The following is a 26,943-nucleotide window of genomic DNA, read 5'->3' as shown; positions in this document are numbered from 1 at the left end:
AAGAAACCAAAGCGTCACTTTCACAAAATTACAAGTCTTTTTTTCTTTTAAACCCTGCATCCCAGTTCCCCCCATTTCAAACCTTTCTGCCTATTTAAACAAAGGGATAATACTATTAATTGAAGCGAATTGGAAAGAAAAACATGAATGCATACATACTTATATATACAGTACACACACAAAAACAATCACACAGAAAACACACACACACACAGAAAACACTGGCATGTTGTGGATATTGAGACGTACAATTTTACATTCAAACCATACTGTGACATTCTGTCTAATGTATCAGAAACCCAGAGGGACTTTTCCATTCAGTGCTGGGAAAGGAACCTAAGTTTCCCCCAAAAATGTTATTATGTTTTTTTTAATGGAATTTTTATGGTTGACTCTCTAATGGAGTAATGAATAGCATCAGGTCACTGAACCAAACCAATGCTTTAGGTGAATTTGCTGATTTCCATTCTAATAAAATCCTACTTCAAGCAAAGAGCAAGACAAAGGCAAAAGCGTTTTTTTTTCTTTTATTTGTCTTATCTGATCCTCCACTTGAAAAGGATCCGTCTCCAGGGGCAAAGCAGCGATTTTTCAACCGAGAAGTGACTTCACACCAAGGGACTATACAGTATCAAGCATGCAGATGTGTCAACCGTGCTGCCATCTGCGCTGCATTTCTGCTGACTAGGCAGGTAGTAGTATGAGACTGAGTAATGTGTCTGTCAGTGACGTGTCATGCTACAGGTCAGCATCACTGGACAGTCGCTCATACTGTAGGTGTAGGATAAAAGGGAAATGAAAACAAGAACTGATAGGACATTTTGTCTTTCTTACACACCAGAGAGAGAGAGAGGGGGGGGGGTAGAGAGAGAAACAGGAACAGACAGAAAGAGAGAGAGAAAAAGTAGGGGTATAGGTATGTAGGTTAAAGGGGAGGATGGTCATTCAGTCTAAACATTGCAGGAGAGAGAGAGAGAGTATATGTGTGTGTGTGTGTGTGTGTGTGTTTATGGTTCCATAAGGTTTACTGGACTCGCTCTGGCTTGCTGTTATACACTTTATGATTTAGTACAGTGTCGCCAACTTGATTCTTAAACTGTGTTAATGTGTTGTAGTCATGTGAAAAAAAAAGCTTTACATGACTTTCACACACAAAGACACATGATACCTTCCAGAGAGCAGGAAAGTCACGTTTCACATGGAACTGAATACTTTACTGTGTTGCAACGGGGATTCAACGAAAATGCACAGAATCCCAAAGATATAGGGTTCCTGGGAGAGGCTTTACTTGTCTCCCGCTTTCTGATTTTATTTTACTGCAGTCCCCCCATGAGGTTATTCAAGGGGATTTCAATGTTGGCTGATGTACGACACACGGGAGATACATGTGGATCATAGCATTAGAGTTCAAAGAGGTCAAACATAAAATGACTGTTGGAAGCTACAGAAGACACATTTGAGTCATAAAGCTGTCGGAAAAAAAGCCCCATTGGATGTCATCTCTGCTGATCTCTGCATTTTTGTCCTCTGCAATAATTTACCTTGCGTAAGAATTCAATGTTTAGGATCATTTTCTTGTCACTTTCACAGGAGATCTTAATAAAGAGTCTAGAATATCTCTAGTCAGATATGATATAGGATAACAACTATTGTATAACTACCACTACTGCAGTCTTCAGCACTGATAACAACCTCACAGACTGGGTAATAATATCTCTCTTGGGCAACAAGCTAACCATGTGTATGAAGATTATTTTTTTTATTTTATTTTATTTTTTTACATTAATTTTTTTTTTTTGTGCCCTTTCTATGTGGGGGGATGAGGATGGATTGGTAGAGAAATGATGGGAGACCTTCTTTTTTTGCACCACAGTCCCTTATATGAATTTGAATGTCCACTCTGTCCACTTTGGGTCGACCTGTGCTGCTTGTTTTACAGATTTGGAGGGCTGAATTGTCCTTGTTTAACTGTAAAAATTCAATAAAATAATTCTACATGTATATCTTCAGTTCAGAGCTCAGAATACTAGTTTGATTCAGGTTCATTGGCCCCAGTTCTGGTAATGATACCTTCACCTTGTGCTCTTCTCATTGCGTCTGCTGTAAAAGCTTTTCACCACAGCCATCTACTATATCTACAACAAGGAAACACACCATTTGAAAATGATTTTTGATTTTTTTTATGACTCAGACTGTTTTAGTGGCCATTTGGGAGGCAAAATTCATCTGCTTAACGTATTTTACGCAGCCTATTTTATACTGTCGGGACAATGGCAACATAGATAGCCAATAGCTTTACGAAAATCATTTTCCATTAAAAATATAACCGTTTCTCCAGAATCGGTGAATTATGTGTGACCCACCTTGGGATTCCAATGCAGTGTTTGGAAAAACTCCACACCGAAAGTCACCATGTTTTCTCCTCTGCTTCCTCACACAAACTTAACAATAGTTTGCCCTTCGTTAGCAGTTTTCTTTCTTTTCGGGAAGGTCTGTGTAGCCTCTCAGAAATGTTGCCTTTGTTGCTAAAGAACTAAAGGTCATCAACGTGATATTTTACTCAGCTCTGTTAGTCACGATGATGGCTTGGGTGTATGCTGGAATGAAGGTATGAAGGTCACACACGCACACACACGCATACACATACACACACACACACACACACACACAAAGACCTAATGCTAATTGAATAACTACATCCTGAGCTATGGTAAGCTTTCGGGAGAAACAAGTGGGAACAACCAAACAACCTACACAACATAAAATATTCAAAATACATAACATAAAACTTGCACCATACCATAAACAAACACCATAAAACATAAAAGCACAACAGTATATTAATTACACTCAATAAAATGTTTATGTCTCACCCATCTTGTCATACATACACACATACATGCATGCACATACACACACACATACTGTATGTATGTCTGTGTGATTACATGCATGTGTGTGCCTGAGGGTCCAGTATAAGGGCTGAGCACGATCTATAAATCCTGCTCAGAGTGTGTTCCTCCTGCCTTTTAACATTCCACCCAACACACCTGTAAATCCTACAGCCGCAGCTTTATGGTCATTACTGACTCTCTCTTTCTGTACATTTACTGTATCTGTCTCTTTTTTACGATGATGCTTGTCTCTTGGGTGTGTGTGTGTGTGTGTGTGTGTGTGTGGGGGGTTAATATGAACATCAAAGAGGGCCTGTAAAGATGTTGCCAGGGGGAACCACTTTCCTCGCTGTGGTTTATTTGCAGGTTTGGATGACAGCGGCCCAATTTGTGTGTGTGTGTGTGTGTGTGTGTGTATGGGTGTGGGTGTGTGTACTATAGACACAGCTAAGAGAAGGGGACATATTATGGTCCAGAGTAGATGCTATCTTCTCTCTTTCTCCACCTTTTACCCACTTTCTTTTTCCTTCTTTGTACATTAGTTACACACAGTAGTTACATACACTACAGGCTTTCTGTCGATCAGTACCAGTCAGCATCTGTACAGCTGCAGTATACTTGTGAGCATGTAGCTTGTGTTTAGAGTGATTTATAGCTGTGGATCACCTGTTGCGTGAAATCATTTATTTAAAAATAGAGTTTGGGTTGGTTTAGTTCCCAGTTCCTGTACCAGTTATGAGAGTCCAGCAAATATGGCAGGCAAAACATAGCTGAAAACATTTTGGATATTGAAAACTAGAGAATGTTTAAAGATTCTATCACTTTATAAGACAGTTAAAGTGTCAGGCAAGTTAAAGCAAGCGCACCATGAGTAGTTCAAATAAAGCTAAATAAAGCTAATAAAGTAGCTTGGCAATCTCAATAAAGCATATGAATTGGATAAATCCACAAACATCAAACAACAACAATGCAAGGATGACAAGAGAACATCAACAAACAACAAGATTACATCATCCAATGTAACTGAGTGACCTCATGTTTACTGTGTTATAAAACAGAAAAAATAAAGTATAAAAAAAAAAAACAAACAACAAGATAAAAATGTCTTGGTATTGATTAACAGGACAAACTATCTTTTTTCCACACATGGTTTAGACCCCGCTGCGTCCATGACATCCACATTTATACGACTTGTGTAATTGGCCCAAAACATTAACTGCGGTGCAATTTACGTCACACACAATTTCGCTTGTTGTCTGGTGGCTTTTGGTTCATTTTGAGACACAAAAGCCATTGTCTGAAAGCTTGAAATGTCACCAATAATGGACCTACCATCTGAAGACAAGAGTCTTTGTTCAGTGATGTGAATCATTTTAAGATGTTTGATACGTGAGTCAAGGGCTGTTGGGTAATGCTGTGGGTTTTGTTGGGCTGCTGACTGATTTACAAATGCCTTTATTTCCAGTCATGCGTCAGCACTGACATTCTTTTTTCCTGCATCAGCATCCCTGAAGGAATATGGACAACAAATGGAGAAAGTTTAGTTCCTACACACAGATGTTAGATCATATATGGAGTGTTTTCTGAGGAGAATTACTCACAGAAAAAACTGCACACACTCTTGTTGCATCAACACCACAGGCAGCTCAAACAAATAGTCATCAATAAATGTATTTTGTATGAATACTTTGACATTTTTGACCACGTGTTTCACCTTTATACAGAGAAAGTAGACTGAGCACCCGTGCTGTTTTCTAGCAACACCCTGCTTCACATTCAGTTACACACACTCACTCATAGGAGCTGTCCAGTACAGCCACAGTCTTCCACTGAGCAGCTGGGGGTTAGGTGCCTTGCTCAAGAGCATCTCAGCAGCAGTTGTTGAGGGAGTGGAAAGCACAGCTGAACAGGGGATTTGAACTGGCAACCTTCCGGTCACAAGCCCTCTTCTGGTTTCACCATCATGAGTCATAAGTCACTCATGTTTCATGAGTCATGGTTTCCACATTTGTCAGCAAGAAAGAGTTGGCTGTATCTAGCACTGTTGCCCATCAGCAGCCAATAGTATTTACTATACGTCCCAAATATGACTGCAGCAACATTGGCACTGCAGCTGTCAGCTCAAATGGACACTAGTATAGCAGTGTGGTTTTGGGGGATTAAACAGAGGTTTGCCACTGTATGTCGACAAAGAATAAAGAAAATGCTGCCCCTCTCTCTCTCTATCTCTCTCTCTCTCACTCCACCAGGTAACCACATGCTGTTGCGCGTGTTGCCGTCAGTCTACCCCAAACAACCAGATGCCATCCACCGTCACCTAGGCAACCTTACTGCGATGATGTCACAGCTGGAGTCGCCAGAGCAACAACACCTGATCCGGCTCATTCAAATGGTTGCAGAGCAACATCCACTTGTGAGTGTGTATGAAAGTGGCTTACAAAAACGTGTATGTGTGTGTATGTGTGTGTGTGTGTGTGTTTTGAAGTGCATACATAGCTAGAGTGTTGCAGAGCTGGAACTTTTCTGCATATGAGTCAAGCTTACTCAGACTTTTTACATTTCAACATTGCTATATCCCGTAATGAGCCAGTGTCATACTGGTGAAAATCACTGGAACAGAGTCAGAAATGAGGAAACGGAGCGGTGCCTTCGGCGTACACATACAGTAACTCAGTAGGAATTCCCTTATTCCTGCATGTTGGAATGCTGTCCAGCGCTCCAGAGACTGATGTTAAACATGAGGGGCAAGTACAGTATCAAACATACAGAGCACATGTGGCTGAAACATGGATACTCTCACTCACATGTAATGGCACGGGGAGACAAAACCAGCCATCAGGAGTTTTTCTTATGGTGGTTCTGTTTCTTTCTCTCTCTCTCTCTCTCTCTCTCTCTCTCTCTCTCTCTCTCTCTCTCTCTCTCTCTCTCTCTCTCTCTCTCTCTCTCTCTCTCACAGACACACACACATACACACACACACTTATGCAAATATTTCCCATCATGAGGATAGTTGTAATATCTAACACTGCTGCATATTACGCAATTACCCAATCTTTTGCATCTTAATACACACACACACATTCATTAAATTTACAAGGGAATAATTCAGTCATCGTCTTTGACCAGAGTCATACAGGACTTGCATGTTTTCGGCATGCACAGTAATAAACGATCAGTAACATACAGCACCGTTCTGTTGTTACACAAGTCAGTTTTTTGGTTACATAACGTCAGATTAAGTCAAAATTAAGTCAAAATTCTCATCCCTGAAGAGCAGATAGCCGATAATAACATGATAATTGTTCAGAGCGAGTGACTCATAAAGTAGCAGGAGGGCGGCCAGTAACAGTGAGCATTGTTAGTCCGATCCAGTCCTTTGTAGTCCAGTGTGACCAGTCCAGATAATGAGGAGGAAATGCCCATTCACTGAGTTTGTCCAGACAGTCTTGCAGTCAAGCTTTTGTTTATTATTAGTCAGCAGCCGGGGCATTCAGCTCGCTCCAAGGTCACTCCTCTCACCTCCGGCTTCATTAAAGTTACATCAGGCCGCTGTTTACTGACCACAGGCACATGATGCTGCAAAGGTCTCCCCTGCTACTGTGTGTGTGTGGGTGTGTGTGTGTGTGTGTGTGTGTGAGATGGGTGATGGGTTGCGTCGGAGTGGTGTTGGTGCCCAAACAAAAGCATGCATTTGTTAACAGTGACAGAATTACTTACTCTCTCTCTCTCTCTCTCTCTCTCTCTCTCTCTCTCTCTCTCTCTCTCTCTCTGTCATACAGATGTTGAGTCCCCAGGTCCCTTCGTTGGTTAGTTACCTTGGCGACCATTCCCTAACTGAGGCCCTACTGGGCGCGCTTGTGGACGTGTCACAGGCCAGCCCTTCCTCATTGGTCAGCTTCCTGCCGGCGCTGAGGATTGTGGGACAACAGTGCCCTGCCCTTCTTGGTCATGTGGCCAAGATCCATGGTGCTGTGGGCATCATCAGTGAGGTACAAATACACACAGGGAATACTACACACACACAGACACACACACACACACACACACACGTAGATCACCATGTGGACACACATTCACTCACTTCTAATCATTCTTCTGTTTACCCAGCATCCACCATCTTTTTCTGTTCCCTTGCCAATGCTTTGTTCGCCGTTTCTCCCACATCTCTCCCTCTCCTGTTATCACTCCTCTCTTCTCTCCCTCCCTCTTTCCTCTTGATCAATCTTCCTCTCTGTCATCTGTTTTATGGGTTAAGGTTAGGGCGGGGACGTGTTCAAAGTAGGCAAAATAAATAATATCAAATTGACGGTTCACATGCGGCGTCTTTTGCGCGCACAAATCCATTATTGTCAATGTGGTCGCGCTGCAGACGTGCAAAGCGTGTGCGGTGCACACGCTTTGCGAGGCGTCTTTTTCTTCAGGCAAGACCATGGCGTCCTGAGATAAAAATATCTCAACTTTTTGGAACTCTGCAAGCACACCGCATGTCACATAGCCTGAAAGCCTGTAATAAGCCTTGAATCACTCACCATCCAAACGAAGGTCCAGGATCTACCGGTGATATTCTCCATACTCTTGTATTTTTGCTAAATCCTATACGGCCGACGCACAGTATCCAGGCGCTCTGCCAAATTCATACGCCACGTCATCATTCATTCAGTTTGTTTGTGATACGGGACATTCGCTATCGGAACCACATATATCATCAATCATCAAGCATGCCAATCATATCCCAACCTCATCCCAAACTGGACTCTGCCTTGTGTTTAATGTGATCTGAACCTAGTGAGTGGGCATCAAATTAACCAGCAAAATTAAAGTTGAAAAATAAAAGCCCTAAAACTGTAAGGGACGGTCACGGTAGTATTAGAACCCAGCTCGAAACTCCATCTCACTCACTCCATCTCTGTACATGGGATCATTGCTATCATGGTGATCCACTGTCTAATGTCATGTTCTAGCCAGGTCTGCGGCAAAGAAAAAGAATAGAATAAAAAAGACCTTCAGTTGGTCTCCCCAATGTTTTAGATACTATTACGCCACTGGATTACAAGAATTGAAAAACAAATGCATTAAGTTTAGTTACCACCAAAATGTAATATAAGCACTCTAAGTACAATGTCACCCCCCACTCTACCTACAGCGGTTACTCTTTTCCAATGTGCTTTTTAACATCTGATCATGAAGTTCCTTCAGATTTTACAAGATCACATTCTCGTGCATCCACACTTGGAAGGAAAATGTCCCTTATGCATCTCTAATGTATTTATTTAAATATGCTGCATGTCTGCGTTACTTTTCTCCACTCTTGCTTTCTTTCTCTTTACATTGCTCAGACATACATCTGATCATAATGCATCGCTGCTCGCTTCCAAATCTCTTTTTCAGATCTAATCACAACGTGAGCAAATCTGATCTTTGTGCATCGCGCCATGATTGGATGATAAAAATCTTGCTGAAGCAACAAGTGAAGCCGTAGCCTGTATCTCCGTGGGCGATGTTGTTGATACAGAGAGCGGAACTGTGTGTTTCAGTAGGACTTAATCTGCTTGGCAGTGAATGTCCTCATACACACACACACACACACACACACACACACTCTGACACAGACACACACACATACGCTAAAACACACAGAGTGATTATTTTAATGAGTAGGGAGGAAGGCTGCGCTCTCACCTGACTTGTTCTCTGTTGCCCTGCCAAGTATAAAACATACACACAGACACACACACACCTACACACACACACACACACACACACACACATACACACACACATACACACTGCTACTGACAGCCCAGACAGTCCGGAGGTTTTGACTGCTGTCTCACACCTAGCCCAGTGTGCAGTGGAAGTGTCTACCCAAAAGAAACACATGCTGACTCCATAGAGGCTTCAGTGTCTCTACAGCAGGACAGAGATGTAGGAACGCAACAAACTGCTGTCCTTCTGGAAAAAATATACCTCCTTTAAAGGGAAAGTTAAGGAGCCATTGTGCAAGGCGTAATTGTGCAGCCATAAAACAATTTAAGGGCACATCAAGCCCAGGAACGGTACTTTGTTCTATAAGCTGAGGAAGGGAGATTCAGCTGCATCAGAGAAAACAAAACACTACTAATCTCAGTTGAACTGCAACTGTGAGACAGACCTGCCCTCCTCTCATGGTCCACATAACAAGCATAAGTAGATTGTACTTTCATGAGGTCAGTTTCTTTCAAAAATGTTGTTATTTGTAATTGTTACCCATGCATAAAGTGTTTTTTTGCACTCTAGATAGAGCAGTCATTCAGTTCTGAAAACGCTACTAGTACTACTACTACTACTACTACTACTACTACTACTAATAATAATAATAATAATAATAATAATAATAATAATAATAATAATAATAATAACATAATAATAAACTTGATTTCCATACAACTTACTGTATCTAAAGGCAGAGATTATAAAGTGCTTTACAAGAAGGCATAAAAACAATGAATGCATATTCAAAAGAAAAGTGGTTAAAATTAAAGAAATATAAACAACACAAGTTTAAAAGTGGGAAGTAGAATCCTATGATGATGAAACTATGATTATTATAAGTATGCCTAGCTCATAATCAGCCGTTTTGTCTTAAAATAACTTGTCAGATGTTATTAAATTGAATTAAATAAATATTTGACACTTTTTTGAAAACTTGAGAACATCAAAATTCATTTTGTGGGAGGCTAAATTTGTCCCTCAAGCCCCTTTCTGGCCAAACCTGGGTTAAGGAGTTGGCTGCCCTGTGGACTTGGCCACACGTTCTCCCCTGCCAGCACTTCTTTTAACATAAAAAGTGTTTCAGACATTCCTTGACTTTGTTTCAAGCACTCTGCTAAAACACTTGAGCTGGTGGGTCTACGGACTAATTAGCCTAGCAACTGGAGCATACTGCAGGGTGGTATCACTGCTGACTGATGGGCAGGGTGGGGTGGGGGGGGTTACATACTGGAGAGCCAGTGACTCACACACTCACACACACACAGACACCTGGTCTTTACTGTACAGTGTGAGGTTAGTCATTAGCTCTCGTCTTATCAGCCGCCTGGCTCTCTTTAGGGAAAAATAGAATCCAACCGCCATTAATTTTCTGCTGACGGCCTGAATTAACACTCCTACTCCTCCTGTTTTTTTTATTTTACTTTCCCCTTCTGAAAGTGATTCAGAGTCAGAATCCTTTTTTGGGCCAAGCGTAATAAATGCACATACATTTGTCTAACAGCAACACCGTACATGCTGACACAACAAGACTTCACATTCAGTGCTAGAGGACAATGCAGACATATTACTCTGTTCTATCACCATGTGCATTCATGCAGTGTGGTATGCAGTAGGTCCAGCAGTGCAATGAAACAATGTACCATGACGTAGCAATATACTGAGCAGGATGAAATGCATGGGATACATACTGAGCCTTATGGAGCGTGGCATGGTGGATTAAGACTTGTGCAGACTTTATAAGTAATACATGATTGTGCATACAACACTGGGTAATAATGAATAGGATGGACCAGATAAGTACAGGAGTGGGTTTATAGTCAGTTCCAGAGCAGTATAGGGTACACTGTATATAGCCAGTACAAGTTTTGAATGGGGAGAGTGTATAGAGAGAGAGAGAGAGAGAGAGAGAGAGAGAGAGAGAGAGAGTTCATGGGTATTTGTGAGAAACGGGGAAAGAATAGGAAATATGGGGCAAGGGAGTATGTCTCAGCGTGTGTGTGTGTGTGTGTGTATGTGTGTGTGTGTGTGTGTGAGCGATGAAGGTGACAGGAGGACGGAGTGTGAGGGCTCCCAGTCTCTCTTTCCCTTAGGGTCCATTTAAGGCAGTTTAACGACAATTTGGGGAAATTAAGAAAAGGAGAAAATACGACATGACTGTCTTGAGATGAAGTGCGGCCCCTCCACACACACACACACACACATACACACACACACACACACACACACACACTCACGCGTACACACACAAGCTTATGGAGATCATGGAGCTGGAAACCATAATAACGTTTTCTGTTACTTTAGGTCTTAGCCAATCTTTTCCTCCAACCAAGAGCTCCTTTCCTCTTCAATCTTCATGTCCAAAACCCTGCCAACCCGACTTCAACACACACACACACACACACCACACGCACATACACACACACACACACACACACAGTTGGTTGGATCTCAGTGTCCTGTCTTTCTTCACATTGGAACCATTTGGAAAATAACCCATGGTTTTCTGGGAAATGCCTCTGCTGAGGCCTCCTGGTGATGGCAGTGGAGTGTGCCTCCTGTGGGTCGGTGTTTGTGCCCTGTACACACACACACACACACACACACACACACACACACACACACATTAGGATGCACTTGCACTTTCTTTTAACTGGATTGCACAATACTCTTTCTGGCTTCCTTTCCCTCCTGAAGGGAATTAGTATATATTGTGTTTCTCAACTTAGTGCTTGTTAGGTAGGAATAGATCAGTGACACATACATATAAGTAAATTGAAAGATTTTCCACAAGCCGTGGTTTTGTCAATGTTAAGGAAAAAGAAACTTAGAGCATTACATCTTTTCTAGACTGGTTCCACAAGATAGCAGAGCTAATCTTCTTATTTGAAGCACTAGTATGATATTGAAAGATGACCACGCCTAGCAAAATGACACAATAATCAATAAATGAATGAATGAATATCTTAGAAGCAAGTTTTGACAAGGGGAGCTAAGTACTTTTTTAATGAGGGAATATTGCTTCAGTTACAAACAAACTCATTGTTAATTCAATGTTTGTCTTAAATTCCTCTTTTCCTCTCCTGCCAGACAGAAATGTAATTACTCAATATTTGTGTTGATTTATCCATTTCAACCACCCCTCCCTTGATATATCCTAATTGTCGCAAGTAATTTAGACACTCTGGGAAAGAAAACACATTCATGCACACACACACACAGACACACACCGGTATCTCCATGGGGCTTGTTAGGGAGAGAGTCGTGGTTGTGTGCCAGACTGTAGCTCCAGGGGAAGTAGAGAGATCAGTGTGCTGATCGACAATCAAGGGAAGCTAAGCGACCGAACAAACAATAGGAAAGAAAGAAAGAAAAACAGGTTAGTGAACAGAGAAAGGATTTGGCTTGTCACCGGACCGTTGCGGTGTTTTCTTTTTTTCCTTTTTTTATGGTCAACTCGGAATCGTTCAACATTTAAATGCAGTTGTTTTCTCAGGCACACAAACACTCTCACACACACATGTAAACGTGAACACACACACACACACACACACACACACACACGCCTGCTACTGCCGGAGGAGATTGGCTCGCAGTGTTGTTGGAATTATAATGATGGAGTGATGGAAACGGATGGGCCAAATTGTTTCTTGTCTCAGAGGATGTGTTTATTTATGAGTGTGTGTGTGTGTGTGTGTGTGTGTGTGTGTGCGTGCGTGCGCGCTCATGAGGCAGAAAGAACCGGTTCCTTCTCCCGATACTTATTTATCCTGTCAAATCGCCACTTTGGAGTCTCTGTTCTTCTGCCATGATTTTTTGGAGAACATGACAATTCATAATCAAACTCTAAGCTCGTCTCCTGGTAGTTTCAGAAGGGTGTTCTTTTCCCAATGTTTTCCTTAAGCTCTCTGTTATTGTCCTCTTTATGCAGGATTTTACATAACAATATGTAGAGGAGTTTACATAATAATTTGTACATCACTAGTAGCTACAGTACTAGTAGCCAGTTATGTGTTTGGGATGTAGTGCCTAGATGTAGATGTTAAATCAAGGGCAAGTGCTTTTTCCAGACAATTAAATATGATCTCTGATATTTGATCTATTTTAGGAGCGCTTCATGTAACTTGCCAGGCTCTTAACAGTGTCAACATGTTTTATCACTTGTAAGATGCAGCTGATGCATGTTCTTCTTATGTTCTGATGTTTGGAAGTAGCACAATAACAATACAATGAAAATACCTGCAAGCCACAGCCCGAGTGTGCTCCTATATCTTTTTTGTAGTGGACCTCAGACACTTGGCTTGTCGTTACAGTACAGAGTCAAGTTCTGTCTTTTCTGGTAGTTTTAGTATCCGCATTTAAATTGAGTAACCTGCGGAAAGTCCTCGTGAAACATGTCCAAACTGTGCAGTAACTGCATTCTTCTGTCCTCTTTACAAGATGTGGTTGAGACCTGTAATCATAGGTTGGCTGCTGCTCTGTCCGTCTTTCTGTCCCTCCATCAATCAATCATAGTTTGTCTCTCAGTCAACTCTTTGAACTCCTCCATTTTTCAGTCCAAGCAGTGTGTATTTTACAAGCTTAGAGACTGTAACTAAGTGAATTTTTTTTGAACAAATGTCTAGTTTTGTCTGCAGATGGCCCAATTGTTGGTGGGCTTTGGTCCTGCCCTTAACTGCAAGAGAGGTCACAGAGATGGTGAAGTATGAAGGAGAGGAGAGGAGAGGAGACGAGGAGAGGAGAGGAGAGGAGAGGAGAGGGGGGGTGAGAGAAGTAGAAAAAGAAAAAAGTTGACAGGTAGGAATGATGATGAGAGGAAAGTGGGGAAAAACAAAAAGGTGAAATGGATAGCAGTTTCTCAGAATAATTTAGGGACCCATTTTAATCTTCCAGTGGCCGTACTCTGGTTATTGGATGATTTTTCTCTTGAGAGTTTTTTCTCTTAGATAAAACAATACTCTTTAATGAGAGATTAAATGAAACCACATGGTACATTTACAGGGCTGACATGCACTCAGACAGCTGAATGCATTAATATTGATTCAAGTGTGTTATGACATATTACCACAACATTTACAGTATGTATTTCAATTTACAATTTATAGATTAGGAAGCCAAGTAAATAGGAAAGTAAAGATTTGATGCTGCCTGTCAGAATACAAATGCATAACTGAAGGTATAAATCTTGTTAAATATATATTCAATGTCAAATGTTGACAGGTTGTGTGTGTATGTGTGTGTGTGTGCGCGCGCATGTGTGTGTGTTGTTGCAAAGGCCCACAGAGAGTGATGTCATTTGGGAAATGGAGAATATCAGTTTCAGTTTATATTTTGCAAGCTCACCGAGAGCCAACTGCATGTGTTTGTATTTATTATTGTTTGTCATGATTTAGCAACAAAATAAAGTGTACACAGTCCCCCAAACTGCCAGAGTGTGAAGGAAATGTGTGTCTAATTATGTAATGTACACCCTTGCCTCACCAAAACACATCCAGCGACACAATACATTCTAATCTTCCTATCCCACAACACGTTCTCACACTGCTCACCCCATTTCTATCATTTTTTCTTCCCATTCTGCCAGTAACCTAAAAACCACCAGCCCCATTAAGAATAACCATAAAAAGATGGTGTTTTCCACAATAAGAAAACAAATTCACTCTCTCATAATCATATCATAATTTCTGCAAAACCAAACAACACATCCTCATCATCTATCATCCTACTCCCTTCTCTTTCTCCCTCTGCCCTCTCTTTGTTTTAATGTCCCCAGACTCATTCGCTCATTCTCTCTCTCTCTCTCTCTCTCTCTCTCTCTCTCTCTCTCTCTCTCTCTCTTTCTCTCTCTCTCTCTCTCTCTCTCTAGCCCCTTTCACACATAGAACCCGCAAGATTGCCGTGTTAACTTTTCCAGCAGCGCTAGTGGTTTCCCTTGTTCACACTATTAGCTAATAGCCGTAAAAATTCCCCTTGACCCGGGAATCCTACGGCTTTCATTCACGCTTGCATCGCAATGGAATTTCATTCGGTCTCGAGGGGGGAAATTGCCAGATATCGACTCTGGCTCCCATTCACACATGAACATCATTTCTGAGTGAAGCTGCATGTGTGAAAGGAACTTATTCGCGCACACACACTTGTGAAACATATGTAACACATACACATCTATCTATCTATCTATCTATCTATTTATCTCTCGCTCTCCTTCTCCCCTTCAAAACCAAGCACGTAATACCTTGGACTCCCTACTGTCCATTGCTTTTTCCTCAGTAAAACAACTAAACAATCAAACTTTTTCACTTGAATCCTCCTTTTCTGTCCTCATGTTTCTGTCTTTTTAGGCCCATGGCAGCATGGATCACAACACCAGATAGCATCATTTAACCGTCTCTCTCCTCTTTTCTCCAGACGCATGCCCACAGCTCTTTGGTGTACCTGGTGTCCCTCCTGGGCAGCATGGAGCACAGCTTTCACCACACCCTGCTGTTGGAGATCAGAGCGCTGACCGACAGGCACCCCTCCATACTGGGAGGCTGCGGCAAAGACATCTACAGGATGAGCAACTCCTTCACCGCTATAGCCAGACTGCTGGGGAGACGGCTGGAGGAGAGCACCGCCATACACTGCAGGTTAGGACACACACACACACACACACACACACTTAAAGACGCACGTTAGGCAGACATCATTCTGTAAGACTCTTACAGTTGATTACGTTTTTTTTGTTTGGGTAAGGCCACACTCACATATACACACATGCATACCTATGCACACACCTATCCACACACAACATACACACATGAATAGACACAATAATACCCAGTTCCATAAAAGTTCCATAAATACACACATACATACAAAAAGGCATACAAAGATACTTACTGGCCTTTTTTGAGTCACAAGAAAGTATTTAATAGTCAGTATCATGTATTATTCTGTAACTGGCAACTAATCTTTCACTATTTCCTTTGTCCTGATGCCCCACCACTTAATCGTTTGGTTGGTCTTAAAGTCATTTGAAACTTGTTCAAAACCAACAGAATACACATATTGAGTCCAAACATGCAGTACCATTTGTGATGTTAAAACCAGTTTGGTTTTATTACAACATTCTATTATTTATAGACCGTTAAAATATAAAAAAAATTGCCTATATCAGATTATGTTCCCAGATAGTCATGGGAACCCACAAATGCCAAAACAAATGATCACTTTCATATTATTGTGATATACTGTATTTCGAGTGAAAACAGTCGAGTCATAAAAAGCACTTCAAAAATAAAAGATGACTGTGCATGTTTGCATGCACACCCACATGTGCATGTGTCCACGTGTTCACGGCACGTGTATCTCCCTCCGTCTGCGCACATATGTTTGTGTGTATGTATACGTGCGTGTGTTTGTGCGTTTATGTGCGTATGTTGACTGGGATTCAGCTGGCTGCAGTACGGGAATGGCACGCACCGCTCTCTCCGAAATAAGAACATTGTGTGCAAGACAAGTGGCTTCCAAAGGCTTTGCTTGGGGTCTTTTGGAAGAGAGATAGAGGGAGAGAGGGATGGAGAAAGGCAGGATGGTTTATTAGGGAAAGAGCAGGGGGTAAAGACAAGGGAAAAACAACAAGAGGGCAGTTGGAAGTCCTCTTTCAGCGAACAAGTGGAATGTTTGATGAAGATAAAAAGGCCACTTGTGGAAAAAGAAAGATAGAGAGAGAGAGAGAGAGAGAGAGAGAGGGGAGGGAGAGAATAATTGGTTTAGTTAGAGAGCTAAAGAGAGGAGACAGGCACCGCAGCGAGGGACATAGAAAAACAAAGCCAACGAGAGGGGGGGGAGAAAGTGACATTTAGTCAGAGGGAGAGAGAGAGAGAGAGAGACAAAGAGATAGAAGCAGTCACCGTGAGAAAGCGAGAGAGTTACAGAAAATAAGTGAGCCAGAGGGGGAGAGAGAGAGGAAGAGTATTGAAATCCATCCAAATGTGATAGTCTGTCCAGCTTTAACTGTTCTGATTTGGCCTCACGTGCCCACAAGCCACATTCCAACCCCTGGCCCTGTGTGTGTGTGTGTGTGTGTGTGTGTGTGTGTGTTGCAGGGTTGAGGAGGAGTGCCCCCCGTCTCCCTGTGCATCTCTTCCGGGGGCAGGAGGAGGGGGGTCAGAGCAGCGCCTGCAGGTGAAGATCCAGGCCTTCGAGGAGAAGATGGGGGAGGAGGGAGGAGAGGAGGAGGCGGAGGAGGACTCTCCTGCCCCCCAGCGACGCTACAGCCTGGGCCAGGCTGCCAGGGAGGAGCGACGCGAGATGAGATTCAACAGGTTAGTTAGTATGCTTTATTACACGGTTCTAATGAATACTCAATTCTGATTGGCCAATGAATGGCATCCCTAGGTCTGTTATTTCTGGATAACAGATGGCTGTTTCACATCCAACCCTATCACTCTAGATGTCCGGTAGATTTTATTGATTTGTAATCAAATTACCGAGTGACACCTTGTGCCAAAAATACTTGTTTACTGCTGACAAATACTCAGCAAACCTAGATTAAAAACAAAAAACAAAAAAGATTTTTCCAATATTACTTTCAATTTATTCATAGAGCACAAAACGTTTGACTGACTCAGTTCTGCTACAGTGTAGCCTGTGGTTGCTAGCTACAGATGTTTCTATGGTTGTAGTCAACTTTTTGGCAGAAGTTTGCAAATAATTTTTGCTTGTCATAAATCATTTTAAATGAGTATTTCATGTCAAATGATTGATGTCTTTGGTAAGTAGCCATATAATAAGCCGGATAATGCACAGAGAGCCACTTTGCATTGGGGCTTGATTCACCCTGTCAGGGCTTATTTTGCAATAATGACCAGCTTGCTGTACATTATCTATTATACATTTTATAAAATGGATACTCCCATAGACTGTAAAAAGTGACTGTGACGTCACCCATTTACTTTCGACTAGCCCATTTGAAGTGCAGGAAGTAGGATTTCTGGGCACGGCCATGTTATATTTTTTAAGCCAGATTTTGAGCAGTATAATAAAGGGCTGGAGCAGCTGGAGCCGGGCTGAAGTCTCACCTGCAGGTAACGCCAGCCTTTAGCCTTATATGGTCATTAAGTACGCCCACGTGTGGCCCAGAACCATAGGCATAAGGGTTTGTCTGGTGAGTAAACTTAACGTTTACTAGCACTGTTAGCATGTTAGACTAGCTGAAGTTAGCTAGCTAACTAGTTAGCAAGGTGCATATTCCTTGAATTACAGCTATTTTGGGTTTGCTGGCCAGCAATTAGGGAAGAAGGTTTAGTGAAGAACTGGAATGCAGAATCCTTTGAGTGTCTAGAAGTGCAGTTGATTTCAGCGCAAGACATATTTACACTTCAGTAGCTACTTAGCAATTTATGACCTGAATAGGTACCACAAGACATTCACGCAAAGGCAGACACTTTTGGGCAATACAAAAGGTCATTGTCATTGTCAAGAGCAGCTCCTCATAGCTTATTACTGAAATGGGTTCCCCGCCGGAAACTCCTATCTCCAAATTTTCCATTTTTCACTTTCAATAACAACTGACATTCCCATGTACCTGACCCTTAGACCAAACCAAGCCACTGAAAATATATCGCAAGATGTAAAAAACCCACAGACGTCAATGGGTGGAGCATTAATCCTCAATAATACGATCTGAGGGTTTTACAGGACTATGGCTGTTTTACTGTGTTGTCTCTCCTAGGTCAAAGAGCCTGGCTCTCCACGCCGTGCGCTCTCGCTCCATCAACTCAGACAACGGGGAGGACGGAGAGGGGGTGGAGCTAAGCCCCGACAACATCCTCTCTGACACCTCGCCTAATCTGCACCCAGAACACCAGGAAGCGCCGCCTACCGAGAGGAAACTGACCGGTGACGGCTCCCTGCCCGTCACCGCTGCCACGGACAGAGGGGTCAAAGAGGCGGACGTTGAGAAAGGTCAAGGGAGAGAGAAGGATGGAGCGAAGGAGGAGAGGGGGGAAGCTGACCGACTGTTTATCCATCTAAGAGACAATATGGAGAAGATCAGGGAGTTCTGTAAGGATATGATGCAGCAGATCCCCATACCAGAACACTGTGTTATAGAAGGTAATGGGAATATGATGAGCGGCTGTGTGAGTTTATGTGTGCATGTGTTCTCAGGGAGCAATATAAGTTACGGTGTTGTGATAGTATTATCCGTACAGCATTCTCTGAGGTTGTGTTTATATATGTAAGAGAGAAGGGGGGGTATGTTACAGAGAGAGGGAGAGGGAGAGAGAGAGAAAAAAACTAAAAGTATAACCCGCTGAACTTGAGTGAGATTACAGTCAGATGTGGTGGCTGGGATTGATTAATGTAACAGTGGAATAAGTCAACCTCCTTTGCTCTCTCTCTCTCTCTCTCTCTCTCTCTCTCTCTCTCTCATACACACACACACACACACACGCTGCCTTGCACAGGAGTCACTAGGGGACTTAAGGTGTGATTTGTGTCTCTTAGAGGGGGCCTTTGTTTTGACATTAGGAGTAAGAGGAAAATGATTAATGCTGATACATACTTGCAGGGACACACACACACACACACACACACACACACACACACACATACACACATAATGCACTATGACTGAGAGTAACCACTGTTTACCACACAGTTCAGGCCTCCTGTTTCTCCCCCACTGAGCTCATCTACGTGTGTACATTATATGCAACCAATCATGGAAAAACAGACACAGTATGGGAGAAAGTTTTTTGTTGTTTTTCATAGATCACTCATCTTTGCATTCAGAGGCTTTAAACTGGTATCATTTAAAAGGGATACATTATTTTGTTTGAATTATCTGAATTAACTGAATTATTGAATTCAGTTATTGAAAGACTGCATGTTGATTTCACCTTTAAAATTATGTGGGGCTGGGTTCATGGCATTTGGTCACACCTACTCTTCACTGAAAAGCCTTAAATTTCATTGTTGTTCTAGCTTTTATAATGTTTTAGGACCTAAAAGAGGATTTTAAAGTAGTTCATTCATCTTGGAGCAGCCTGGTGGCTCAGTGGGATTAGGAACATATTCGCAGCATCGTACTCCTCACAATGTCATGAGTTTAAACCCCACTCAACCTGTGTTGCATGTCATCCCCTGTCTTCCATCTGTCCTGTCATTCTCCACTGTGAAAGAAAAATGCCTTCCCTAGTTTCAACATTTTGAAACACTGAAACTGTGAAACATTACCCCAAGCCTTAATTTAGCAGTCGCAAACCCCAGTGAGGATGTGAAACAGTGTAACTGTGAATAATTGTGAGCCAAACTCCAAGGGACATTTTTATAGAGCTAATTTGTTAATGAAAAAAATTAATCAATGTATAGAGCCGGAGATTTGTGTTGTGGTGGGCAGAGTCATCGTATTCAATTAGATCTACATGGAGTCAGGTCTAAGTGGAAACAGATGAGCATGTGTGTGCGTGTGTGTGTGTGTGTGTGTGTGTGTGTGTGTGTGTGTGTATCTTTTTGCCTTATGTGTACATAAAAATGTGTGTGTGTGTGTGTGCTCAGACCACAGCTCCAACAGTGGGCGCCGACTAGAAACACGGGGTCAAGCAGTTCATCTTCTAACGGGTTGAATGAAAAAACAAATGAAAAATCTCTTCACCTCTCCAACTTCCATGTTCCCACCTTTCTTCAATCTTCTCCATTTCCTCTGCTCCTTTTCATGCTATTCCCTAATCCATTTACCCCTCTTTCCACTCTCTTTCCTCTCATATTCAGGGGATTTGATTTTGTTTGTTTTATTTTCATTCATTTCTAATGATTTCTGCATATTATCCATTTCTCAATTCGATTTGCTTCATTTGACGGCAGTCTTCATCTGTCAACAGTACCTGTCACCACCTGCTCCATATTGAACCTGATTTTCAACTTGATCCAGCTCCCTCCCAAAACACCTCATCTCACTTTAATACGATTCAGCCCAGTTCACTTCAGTCCCACCCTAACCAAAATATGATATGCTGACATGTATTTGAAAATGTGCCACGCATATGTGCAGATACATGTACTGTATATGGCCACATATAGTTAAAAATAAAATAACATTTTTATTTATATTTATACACACACACAGACACGTACACAAATACACACACACAAATACACATGCATACACACATTGTGATATAGGCAGGGATGCAAATATGTGCACACACACACAAGCAGACTCATACACACCCCAAACGGTGGAGATGAGAGGTGATGATATTTTGATTGACATGAGGGGAAGTTATTGTCCCGCCTTTGGCCTTAATGTCTTATTAACAAAGAGGCAGCCAGGAGTCACACACACACACACACCCACACATACACACACACACTTAAACAGGAAACGGGACAGCATGTAACAGACTCCTCCTTTGGCCTCTGTGTCACTGACTCAGTCTGAACATGAATGTAAATGCCCAACTGTTAAACACACACACACACACACACAGAAACACATTTTGTAGAAATCCCACGTTGATACAGCCACACACTCCAATCCCCACTCCTTATCCCATAATTGGTCCTTTCCATTTGCTCTCTCAGTACCAAGCCTCGTAATGAGCATCAACCCCAAGGCACTTAGGATATGATGTCACAGGCGGTCTCAGCTGGATGATGTCATCATGCTGCTGGCTGACCTACACGTGAGCTGTTGACCCTCCATCCCACGGGATGGGGATTACACAGAAAGATGCACATGCACACGTACACACAAATCCAAACATGTACGCACACACACACACACACACACACACACGCACAGACACACACACATACATACACAATGCAGACACACAAAAACATATACACTCACTGACATGCACATACAAACACTCTCTGAAAGACATGCATGTGCTAATGAGTAAGGCAGAACAGAAACAAGACACACACACACACACAAACGTATAGTTCATACACATTTTTTTCTCTGTTGGTCTCTCTCTCTCTCTCTCTCCCTCTCTCTCTCTCTCTCTCTAGCCTCGACTGTGTTTGTTGTGGATTTATAAGGCATTTGGATTGAGTTTATCCCAGAGATTTGGCAGTACTGAAGGAGGAATGTGATATTATGTGTTATGTGTGTCAAAGGTAACTCCGCTATTGACCCAGCGCCTCTATAGACTTATAGAAACAGAGGAGGGAGATATATATGTTATGGGACCAGCAGAATACTCTGATATGTAAGATTATCTGTGCAAATTAACAAGTAGAAAAATAAAGTTTGTGTGTTTTTGGCATAACTAAAATACTAAAGTGAGCCAATCACTCATCAATCAATCATTCATTCTGATCACCATTCTGGTCCTATCTAGAGAATGCCTTCCACATTAGCCCAAAGACTTGTGGGTTATATAGAAACCGCTGGCCCTTAATTGGTTTCTGCTCCACGGCTTAGAGGTGGAAGTTTGGGAAAGAAGTGGGTGGAGGAGGGAAGAGAAGACGTTTTTTCTGATCATTACAAGAAGCAGTGTCCTTGCATGCTATGAATCACTCTGTAAATATGTTCCCAAGGTTACACGAGTCCATATGGCCTAGAGAGAGAGGGAGCAAGGGGCGAGAGAGAGAGAGAGAGAGAGAGCTAATTGACTTTGCTTGAGAAAGTGAACTTCAAGTCAAGTTGTGTAACTTTTGAGCATCTGCTTAATAGTAATGATTTCGCTATTTGCACTTTTTTATGTGTGCTTGTGTGTGTGTGTGTGTGTGTGTGTGTGTGTGTGTGTGTGTGTGTGTGTGTGTCAGATTCTAGTCGGGGCTGTGTGGCCAAGCTGTCGTTCTCCTGTCCTCTGAAGGGCCACTACTGTCTGTACGCCAAGTCCTGTTTCAACCTGACCAGCCGACAGCCTCATCTCTGGATACACATCATGTTACTGCACCTACAGGTACGCAGAAATATTCAACTCTGAAGCACATAACATGTAATTGAAACTGAAGGTATGTATGCACATCCAGTACTATCAAACATTGTTACTGCATCTTGACATCCCGTACTGTCAAAGGTGCATGTCCTATTTTGAATAAAAACAAACCAACCAAAAATATATATATGTCTCATAACCTCCCTTTGAATGTGGTTCTGACACGGAGACACGGTCCTTCACAGCACTTCTTCTTTCTTGTAACATCCAATTTAAGTTTCTACATAGGTTCTCCCTCAACGCACAACGGATAGTTAAACAGTCTTTCTCAATCTTCAGCTTTTTATGTCTTGAGCTTATATTTGCTTTATTAATATTGATTTGTTTGTTGACTGACTTGCAAATGCAAATCATTTGCAGGCTGCTTGAATAGTGCGTACACTGTAGGTGTATTGCTGAGAAAAGCATTTCACTGCAGTTTTGAAAACCCTGAATTCTTTGCAATAAAAATCTTAGCAATAAAACTGAAACTTTAGGAGTGAACTTGAATATAGATTCAGCAATTCTCCATTTTACATTTGGGCATATCTTATGAGCTTGTATGTGCGTTGTGTGCCATTAATATGTAATATGTAGTATGGGAATATCCTGGAATGTAAAGCGTGGTTCTGAATTTCAATAACACTCCTGAGGGAGCTTTGGAGCATATTTACAGAGTGATGCATAGCTGTGCAAGGACACTGCTTCACCTGGTGAGCAGTAAAAGTATGTGCAATACTGAATATGTTCTCCCCACTGTCTCCCCCTCTTTTCCTCCTCCTCTGTCTCTATCCTACCCATCTCTCTCTCTTTCTCTCCCCCTCTCTCTCTCTCTCTCTCTCTCTCTCTCCGAAAGAGTAAGTCCAGCGTTCCTCTGTGCTCCAGAGACGAGTGTGTCCAAAGACTGGGTTCTCTGTGGGAGAAGACCCAGCTTAAAGGAGCTCACAGCTTCCCCATGGCTATGACGCAGCACACCACCCCCCACAGGAAGGTACTGGGCCACGTGTGTGTGTATGTGTGTTTGTGTATGCACCAGTGAATGTGTACATTTTCCACATAGTGTGAGATAATGGGTTTACACTTTGGGCATTTGCTTATTCCCTTCTGTGTGCATACTCATGTGGCTGCAAGGGTGTGTTCACTTGCCTATTAGTGTGTGTGTGTGTGTGTGTGTGTGTGTGTGTGTGTGTGCTGCTTCCTCCTAAAAGCTATCTGTCCCAAGCAGAGGGGATGAAGTCATCAGTGGAACAAAGCTCCAAGATAGGCAAGGGTCAAAGTTCAACATCCACTTTGTTTAAATATGAAATGCGCTAAATGGACACTTTTGTATACAAAGCCTCCGCTCACCCCGACTCTTCATCTTCATCACGTGTGTGTGTGTGTGTGAACGAGAGAGTTACAGAGAGAGAGCGTGAGTGAGAGAGACAAAAACAGTGTGTCTGTGTGTTTGCATCCATACATGTGTGTGTGTGAATATGTTTGTATATTTAAGTGGCTCTGTGTTTGCGAGTGTGTGCACGTGTGTGGCGTCCCTCATGTGCTGCCCCTTCATTATGTGACAAGCTAAGTGGTCACTAGGAAATAATTAGCCCTAAAAAGAAAATACAGCTGTCGTTTGTCTTTCTCCCAAATGAGTGTTGTGACTGCAATGAGACGGGCAGGCTATGGTTACCATATGGAGCCTGTACATACTGGGCACGTGTTGTTCACACACACACACACACACACACACACACACACACACACACGTGTGTTACATCATTGTAGGATATAAGTGTACTATCCCCTTTATTTATGTCCTGAAACGCATACTCTGTCACTGATACATGCAAGTATGCACATGCACGCACACACACACACACACACACACACACACACACACAAGGGCCCCCACTCGCTCGCTTACACAGAAACACACACACACATGCACCCATGCTCCATTATCATGGGGTAGAAGTATACTATCCACAAATTTATGTACATAAAGGCACACTCTCTCTCTCTCTCTCACACACACACAAACACACATATAACTAGTGTACACAGGACAGGAAGACTCACGCTGCGTGACTCTAACCTGTTCGGACACAGTCGTAAACCTCTGTCTTTACTGTCACTTTGTGTCTCTCTGTAGTGAAATCTCAGTCTGTTTCACTCCTGTGATTTACCTGCTGAGCCACTAGTAAAGAAAACTGCCCGCTGCTCTCATCTGGCCTGAATTGGACCGTTCTTACCTCAATGAATGGCATTTTCTCGTTAAACCAGGGACCCGTAGTGTGTTACTACATTTTGAAGGCAGTCCTTATCAGTTTTTAAGATTATTTTTAAGGCCTTTCTGCTTTGTCGGTCGTTGTGCAGTGGAGAGTGATAGTTGGGATTGAAGAAAAGAGGGGAAAGACATGCAATAAAGGCAAAGTGGATTCAAACCAAAGACATGGCAAATACATGATACCAGGATTGCGAACCGTTTTCATCGTTTTGAAAGGAGTCGTCATCTAGACTGCCATGATGCCATGATATAGCCTAATATGACACTGATGCATAATTTAAAAGGGGTGTTAAGTAATTTCTGACTTTAATTAACTGCTATCAGCGAACAAGGAATTGCAACAACAAAGACAGGCCTCTGGCACAGCTTATGGAAAGCCTGTAATGGATATAAATAAAAAAGTCACATTTTGACAATAGAACGAGTGAGCTAGCTAATTAGAGCAAGATCCAAGAGAAACGTGTATAGAGGTAATATATCACCATGCAAAATAATACTGCTTTGTCATTTGCTTTTTTGGCTTGAGAACAAAATGTGTTGCGACTGCCGCCACTCGCTCGCTCGCAGCACTGTCATCCATCTTTGAGCAGCTGAAAGTACAAGGGGGGGGTGTTGAAAGTGACTTTTTGAAGCCAGAAATCTCAGCGCCTGGCGATGGTGATTTATAAACCTATCAGCAACTCTCATTGTTTTGCTCTGGGACAGTAAAAATCTTCCTACGCCTTTAAGTGATTGTTTTGAATGCAAGTGATCCATGCAAATTTTAGGATATTTCAGTGTATGGCAAATTAAGTCAAATGCTCCTGAAGTAATATGAATATGTGGAATCATATTCAAATGTATCATATGTGTGTATAAGTCTACCTTTTTGTAATAGAACAGTTTTCTATTTGTTAGTCAGGTTGGATAGATTCTGTAATGTAGGCTGCAACCTGTAACATAGTCACTGATTACTGGCTTTAATAAAATATGTGAATGGAGTTCATTACATATTAAGTAGGGTAGAGAAATAGAAAGATAGAAAACGGAGTGTTGGCAAGTCTATTTTTGTTTTTTTTGGGGGTTTTTTTTTGGCTTTGGTCATGTTTTCAGGAAACACCAGTGCAGTTAAAGATGTATCCGAATTCGGGGAGACAAGAAGGTGCGAGTTGAAAAAGGAGATAAAGAGGATGAAGGCCATGACCTCTCCCTCCCTCCATCCATTTGAAGTCTATTTCCTCTCGTTCTCCCGCTGACCGGTCTACAGCATCAATAAGCCTTCGCTCCTGTCACTGTCCGCCAATCAGAAACACATGGAGTGGAAGGACAGGCAGAAAGAGGGTGGAAAGCTATTACATTTAAGAGGGAGGAAAGGTTGCCAATTATATTTGTACTGACAGGGAGATTTAAAGGGAGGCTGTAGGCTTTTATGAGGCTTCGGAGATTTAGGAGGGACTTAGATACAGCCTCCGACAACTTTGTTGAACTGGTTTTACGGCACGCTGAGCAGAAAACAGAAAGCCGGTGCAAGAGACAAGAAGGGAGATGGAGGGAGGCAAGGGCTAAGAGGATGAGAGGGAGAGAAGGAAGAGAAGGGTGGATGGGACATATGGAGGAGGTTGAGAAGGTTAAGAAAGATATAATAAAAAGAAAGAGTAATGGAGTGAAATTATAGTAGAATAGAACAGAGAGGAAGAGAGTCAGGGGTTAAACGATTTAGATAAGACAACATTAAGATTAAGAAGACATTTTAATGATCCCTGTGTGTGGAAATCATCATGTTTATCATGTTTTTTACTGATAGAAGAAAGACAGTAAGAAGGAGGGAGACAGAGGGAAGGAGGAAAGGGAAAAGATGGATGAGATTGGATGAAAACCAGACACGGAGTGAAAGTGAAGATAGAGATGAAGAGTGAAAGAAAGATAGAGGGACAGGGTTAAGAGTCAAGAGGAGAAGAAAGGAGAGGTGAGAGGGATGTTATGAGGAGACGAGGAGGTGCAAAGGAAGACATGGATGGTGTGAGATGTGAAGAGAAAGGAAGGGACAGAATAAAATGACAGATTGATGGAGTGAGAGTGAAACATGAGAGAGAAGTACGGGGAGTTAAAAGCTAAGAAGAGGAGGGGAAAC

General features: G+C 42.2%; 1 protein-coding gene across 1 annotated transcript in view; it reads left to right on the top strand.

The window, feature by feature from the left end:
- veph1 (ventricular zone expressed PH domain-containing 1) overlaps nt 1-26,943 on the top strand; it is an 83,013-nt gene that overhangs the window by 30,171 nt on the left and 25,899 nt on the right. The window contains exons 4-10 of the mRNA XM_071898501.2: nt 5,144-5,307; nt 6,674-6,883; nt 15,051-15,271; nt 16,733-16,951; nt 18,361-18,743; nt 22,410-22,549; nt 23,421-23,555. Of these exons, the coding sequence (XP_071754602.2) occupies nt 5,144-5,307; nt 6,674-6,883; nt 15,051-15,271; nt 16,733-16,951; nt 18,361-18,743; nt 22,410-22,549; nt 23,421-23,555 (1,472 nt within the window). The remainder of the gene's footprint in view (nt 1-5,143; nt 5,308-6,673; nt 6,884-15,050; nt 15,272-16,732; nt 16,952-18,360; nt 18,744-22,409; nt 22,550-23,420; nt 23,556-26,943) is intronic.

This window comes from Centroberyx gerrardi, chromosome 6 (genome assembly GCF_048128805.1).
Source record: "Centroberyx gerrardi isolate f3 chromosome 6, fCenGer3.hap1.cur.20231027, whole genome shotgun sequence".
NCBI classification, from domain to species: Eukaryota; Metazoa; Chordata; class Actinopteri; order Beryciformes; family Berycidae; genus Centroberyx; species Centroberyx gerrardi.
Note: the sequence above shows the minus strand (reverse complement) of the source record. Positions and strands in the feature narration are given on the sequence as shown.